This window comes from Gigantopelta aegis, chromosome 9, assembly GCF_016097555.1.
Source record: "Gigantopelta aegis isolate Gae_Host chromosome 9, Gae_host_genome, whole genome shotgun sequence".
NCBI lineage: Eukaryota > Metazoa > Mollusca > Gastropoda > Neomphalida > Peltospiridae > Gigantopelta > Gigantopelta aegis.
Window position 1 is genome coordinate 34,351,519 of NC_054707.1, and position 6,968 is coordinate 34,358,486.

The 6,968-nt window shown below is 38.5% G+C and overlaps 1 protein-coding gene across 1 annotated transcript in view; it reads left to right on the forward strand.

Annotated features, from left to right (window-relative positions):
• Window positions 1-281: 281 nt before the first annotated feature.
• Window positions 282-6,968, forward strand: part of LOC121381842 (protein white-like) — a 42,252-nt gene continuing 35,565 nt past the window's right edge. The window contains exons 1-3 of the mRNA XM_041511206.1: window positions 282-339; window positions 4,288-4,620; window positions 5,454-5,502. Of these exons, the coding sequence (XP_041367140.1) occupies window positions 4,305-4,620; window positions 5,454-5,502 (365 nt within the window). The 5' untranslated portion in view covers window positions 282-339; window positions 4,288-4,304. The remainder of the gene's footprint in view (window positions 340-4,287; window positions 4,621-5,453; window positions 5,503-6,968) is intronic.

A 6,968-nucleotide genomic window follows, 5' to 3' on the forward strand; every position in this document is an offset into this window, starting at 1 on the left:
AATAAATTAATCATTATATTGATGTTGTCAAGAAGGGTATCAACACCAAATAACATGCGATGAACAACAAAGGCAATGAAAAATACCATAAGCAAAATTGCAATGTTGAAAAAAAACCCACTGGAAGCCAAATTACAATCAGACTATGCTCTACAACCATAAAATTGCTACTACAACAGTTCATCACCATCAATACGCGAAAACGGGCATTTTCATTGATGTTTTCGACGTAACGAGAAGCGCTCACACTGACGCAGCCGAGATGCTATTTGCTACACTGCAACCTATACTATGATATTCCACAACCTCGGCTGGTTGAGCGAACAGCACTGTGTTCAGGTATGTCTTGTTTTGGCTATACTAGACTGGGCGCTTAGCTCTCAGTACATATCAAATATTATACGATTATATCTGACTGATCATACAATATTCCTGTCGAAGTATAACAGCGTCATTTGTATTACAAGATGGACAGCCGTAAATAGATTATCGAGAGTAAACAATGCACAACCACTGAGCTTTGCTAGCCAGTCGTTTTCAACGGCAGATGCCTTCATTAATATGGCTTCGCGGTGTAACTTTAAGACATGCCTGCTGTTATTGCTTTAAAATCTCGACCGACTGACTACCTTTTACCTTTTATTTATATATCACCGCTAGCCACAGTGGCTTTAATATATATAATATGCTCGCTGTATTCACATCTTGGAATATCTTGGGTTGCAGAGAACTAAATGGAGCGATTGACGATTTCTTACACACGATTTGTATTTCGGTTAAAAATCAATAACTCGTTGATGTTTCATTTGAGTTAAGACGAGCGTTTGGTTTGGTCCCGAGAAGTCATTGCATTGGTAGGGAAAGAAATTTAATTCAACTAGCAAAGCAAAAGTTAAAGTTTCTTTTGTTTAACGGCACCACTAGAGCACATTGATTAATTAATCATCGAGTATAATTGGATGTCAAACATTTGGTATTTCTAACACGTAGTCCATCTGAGGAAACCCGCTACATTATTCAAAATGCAGCAAAAAGTTTAAAGTTTATTTTGTTTAACAATACCACCAGAGCACATTGATTTATTCATCATTGGCTATTGGATGTCATACATTTGACAGTCTTAGAGAGGAAACCTACATTTTTTAATTAGTAGCAAGGGATCTTTTATATACACCATCCCATAGATAGGACAGCACATACCACCGCCTTTGACCAGTTGTGGTGCACTGGCTTGAGCGAGAAAACCCCCAATCAGTTGAATAGATCCACCGAGGTGGATATAATATTTTCATATACTTATCATTTGTTACACCCAATAGCCGACGGGTATGTTTGTACTGGGGTGTCGTTAAACATTCATTCATTCATTCATTCATTCCACCGAGGTGGTTCGAACCTGCGACGCAAGCACCCAAGCGAACACTCAACCGACTGAGCTAAATCCAGCTCCAACTAGCAAAACATTTCAGCGTAATTTGTATCAAGAAATTTCAGAATACCAACCCAATCAAATAATAATAATTTAACACACCAAATGACGATACTACATTTAGACACACTAGACGATAACCCAATAACGTCAACATTTAGTGAATATTACTGTGATGTCTTAATATAATCCGGAGATCACCAAAAGTTATTTAGGTGCAGGCGCATATGCAGGAATTTTAGCAGGGAATGAATGAATGCACGTTTAACGACCCCTAACACATCGGCTATTGGGTGTCATGTAAAGGTAACTATATTGAAATACTATTTATAGGGCCTACAATTATGTGAATACACAGTGTAAAGAGCTGTGTGAAAAATACAATACATTACAAATATAATTTTAGCAGGGATGGATCTAGACTGGCGAGCGTAGTTTATAGGGATGTCGAGTCATGCTCCCCTCGGAAAATATATTAAAAAAGAAAGAAGAAAACTTGCTTAAGCTTTAAGGAATTTCGATCCCCGAAACCATCCTCCTGCACACGTGCCTGAGGTGGCGCACATGTAAATCTTTACAGAGGAAGCCACACTTCTGAGACCTAAATATCTGTACACACTGGTGTAGCCAGGATTTAATATTGGGGGGCCCATATTGACGGGCAACCCACACTATGTATGTACGTATGGATTATTTTATAAAATTTAATATATTTTTTGTTTTTTTCAAAGGGGAGTTTATTGAGGGTGGTGCATGGTCCCCGTGCCCGCTCTCTGGCTACGCCACTGCCTATGCATGTGTATCACCTAATTTGAATAACCTGATATCATAATATTATGAGTTACCATGTAAGGGGTTCGGGTCAAAAGGGTAGTCAAGTACAGCAGAATGATTATGAAACATAATACATAGCAAGTTACATTGTGAACTGGTCGATACATATGTTTTATACAGCAAAGAAAAGAAATATCGACCCGTGTCTATATTGACGTCACAGATGTAAACATATTGATATACGAGTCAGATATAATGAACACAGACATTTAAACAGATTGGGGGCGGAACGTAGCCCAGGGGTAAAGCGTTCGCTTGATGCGCGGTCGGTCTGGGATCGATCCCTGTCGGTGGGCCCATTGGACTACTTCTCGCTCCAGCCAGTGCACCACGACTGGTATATCAAAGACCGTGGTATGTGTTATCTTGTCTATATAATGGTGCATATAAAATATCCCTTGCTGCTAATCGAAAAGAGTAGCCCATGAAGTGGCGACAGCGGGTTTCCTCACTCAATCAATATATGTGTGGTCCTTAAAGGGACATTCCTGAGTTTGCTGCAATTTTTAAGATGTTATCGACTAACAGAGATTTTGTAACGATTGTAATTACATATCAAATATATTGTTCTGCATAAAATATTAGTGGCTGTATATTAAACGTGTTTCTGATCATTCTAATATTTGTACTAGGTTAAATTTCATTTTATTTCCTAAAATATTTTTTTTTCGTACGTACAAAATCCTGTTTCGGCTTCTTACAAATATTAAGACGACCAGAAGCACATTGAATATACAGACATTAATATTCTAAACAAGAAAACATACTTAATATGTAAGTTTAATCGTAGAAATATTTTATTAGTCGGAAACATCTTACAATGCAGCAAACATAGGAATGTCCCTTTAACCATATGTCCGACGCCATATAACCGTAAATAAAATGTGTTGAGTGCGTCGTTAAATAAAACATTTCCTTCCTTCTTTTAAACAGATTGATACAATGAGTCAAACTAATATAAACTTACTATAATTAAATGCGAGATCCAGTTATATGCAACTGGAAAATAAAAATGTCGTGTCACTACTAAGATGGTTTAGTGGGTTACAAACAAAGAATAAAATTTTGGGGAGAGAGAAAACATGTATACTACTAGAGGATAGTTAAACTCCCACATTATTAATCTCTACGAGCGCTAATCACAAATTGTATGATGCAAATCGTTCTTAGAAATCGCATCGTAAGAACGCACCTTTAGCGTGCACATGTGCTAGCTCTTCCTTTTTTCTTTTTTTTTTTATTCTTTTTTTTTTGAGGGGAGGGGGTGGTGGAGATGATCTACATAGGCGTACGGGCTCCCTGGTTTTTGCCCGAATTAAAAGAAAATGCCCGAATCTGGATAACAACATTTATTCCTATTAGCATCACTAACAAACAGCTATATAGAATCAAAAACGAATCACTACGCATTTTTAGAAGGATTAAACCTAATTTTCAGGGTAGAATGATGGAAATATATGGTAAAAATGTCTTTACCCTAATATCTGTATAAGTTTTGCCTGAATTTGAGGTTTTCCTCCAGCATTAGGGGGACAATTGACCCCCCCCCCCCCCCCCCCCCACCCCACACACACACACCTTCGCCATGTCTCGTACGCTTATGATGATCTACTGAATAGTTTTAGGTCAATCTGTTCAAGTGGCTTCCTCTGTTGTGAGGGGTGGGACGTAGCCCAGTGGTAAAGCGCCCGCTCGATGCACGGTCGGTCTGGGATCGATCCCTGTCTGTGGGCCCATTGAGCTATTTCTCGTTCCAGCCAGTGCACCACGACTGGTATATCAAAGGTCGTGGTATGTACTACCCTGTCTGTGGGATGGTGCATATAAAAGATCCCTTGCTGCTAATCGAAAAGAGTAGCCCATGAAGTAGCGACAGCGGGTGTCCTCTCTCAATATCTGTGTGGTCCTTAACCATGACCCCATATAACCGTAAAGACAATGTGTTGAGTGCGTAGTTAAATAAAACATTTCTTTCTTTTCATCTGTTGTGAAATCATTACGCAACCGTTCATGTAATGTTCCAGCTTTTACAGAAACCACAATGTCAGAAGATCTCGAAGTATTTCTTGGTGACGATCCCAGTATTCAAGTTGAGTCCACAAATGCCTACATCAGCAATACCTCACAGGGTGATATCGATGACGTCATAACACACCGGAGAGGGAAGGCCGAGAAGCTGAGCAAAGGTTCAAAAAGTTATAGTACACCACTCGAGTCGAGGTTGTCCAGAAGCCTGGGTGGGACCGAGCCGATCTGTCTGTCGTGGAGGAACATCAACGTGTTTGTGAAGACCGGTCAAAACAGATGCTTTCGACGGGCAGACTCTGACTGGAGGTTCAAGCAGATACTGCGAAACGGTAAGACTTCAATATTGGATAAAACTTAGTTTTATGACCTTGTGATAAAAGTACCATGGAACCTTCCCCCCCAAAAAAAACAAAAAAACAACAAACAAACAACAAACAACAACAACCCCAACCCCACCCCAACAAGAACGACACAAAAAACAACAACCCCCGACCCCCCAAAACCCCCAACCCCCCAAAACCCCCAACCCAAAACAATCTTCTCCCACCCAAACAAACAACAAACAAAAAAGAAAAATGTGGGGATGTTATTTATTTGATTACAGTTGTAGAGTCTCGTCCGGGAAAGGTCAGGAATATTAGTTTCACGAATCCTCAGAACATTTTTAAACTACCGTAATTATAGTTATTTCGATGAGAGAGAGAGAGAGAGAGAGAGAGAGAGAGAGAGAGAGAGAGAGAGAGAGAGAGAGAGAGAGAGAGAGAGAGTTAGAAGAAATCTGCTGTTAAAACACAGGTTACGTCTACCAAAAACATCAGGGGATCTTTTATAATATGCACTTTACACATACCACGGTACTACTCGTGGGACACTGGTTAGGCCAAGGAAACGCGAGTCTCCTGACGATCGATCCCGTGACCCACCGCATCGCAGGCTAGCTCTCTACCATTGAGCTACAACCCCATCCCACCCCTCCCTACCCCTGGCTGAAGGAAGGAATGAATGTTTTATTTAAAGACGCACTCAACACATTTTAATTATGGTTAAGGACCACACAAATAATGAAACTGCGGGTGAGATGACAAATATCGAATACGAAAATCACACAATATTACGTGGTACGAACTAATAAATGTTTTCTTTTCTTTTCTTATTTTTTAAGTGAATGGTCTTGTGAATCCCAGGACGCTGCTTGCTATTATAGGAGCCAGGTAATATACAATATATTACACACACACACACACACACACACACACACACACACACACACACACACACACACACAGTGGGACTCCTCTAAACCGGACACCCTCGGACCAAGCAAAACGTCCGGTTTTATGAGGTGTCTGGTTTAGAGAGGTTCTCTTCTGTACAGATATTGAAAAGGGGTCACACAAAACGTCCGGTTTTGAGGGAATTCCTGTTTACCGAGTGTCCGGTTTTGAGTTTTCACACATACACACACACACACACACACACACACACACACACACACACACACATATATATATATGAATATCCTTCCCGTATCTATTTACGTATTAAATGTTATAGCATACCAGAAATGTTGTACAGATGCCTTCTTTTTCATTCCTTCTTTTTTTGTTGTGGGTCTTCTTCTCTTCATCTTCTAAGTCTCCAATAAATCCTAATATATATACTCGACAACGAAAGTTTAGCTAATGTTAAAAGAAATGGCATAACATTTATAAATTAACCTATTTTTATTAATTAGTATTCACATCTGAAATGTTTACCATTACAAACAACATAAACTCATCAACCTTTGCCTTAACACAACAGGAGGACCTGGGTTTTTTTAAAAGTTTATTCAACCTTGGCAAATTTAGACGTCATAAAAGATATTTGCTAAATTTTCATTGTTGAGTATATGTACTGTAAACAGACGGCAGCCGAAAACAAAAAGGGAACTATAGCAAGCACCACCGTAGCGATACAGCAATAAAACAAAACAAAACAAAGAACAAGGAATAATAAAACAAACTGTTGTACAACTCAGTTAATGCAAAATGAATAAACTGTAACAGAAAGCAATCAATTAACATTGAGAACAAAACAAAATTAACAAAAACCAATAATGAGAACTGAATAAACTACCAGAAAACAATAATAAGAACTGAACGAACTAAGAGAAATCAACAATGTGAACTGAACAAACTGTAACGAAAACCAATAATGAGAAGTGAAAGAACTAAGAGAAATCAACAATGTGAACTGAACGAACTGTAACAGAAACCAATATTGTAAATTGATAACTGAACAAACAGGAATAAAAAATGAGATCTAAACAATCTAACAGAAGTGAACAATGCGAACTGAACATATTACGGCTGAACTGAATAAACTGTATCAGAAACCAATCAATTAAAATTGAGAACAAAACAAACTAACAAAAATCAATAATGAGAATAATAATAAGAAATGAACGAACTAAGAGAAATCAACAATATGAACTAAACAAACTGTAACAGAAACCAATATGTGAGAACTGAACAATCAGCAATCAGCAATGAGAACTAAAGAAAATGACAGAAGTGAACAATGCGAACTGAACATATTGCGACAGAATCTAACTGAGAACTGAATTAACTGTAAAAAAAAACAATGAAGCGAACTGAACAAACTATAACAGAAAGCAATCACGAGAAGAAAAGAA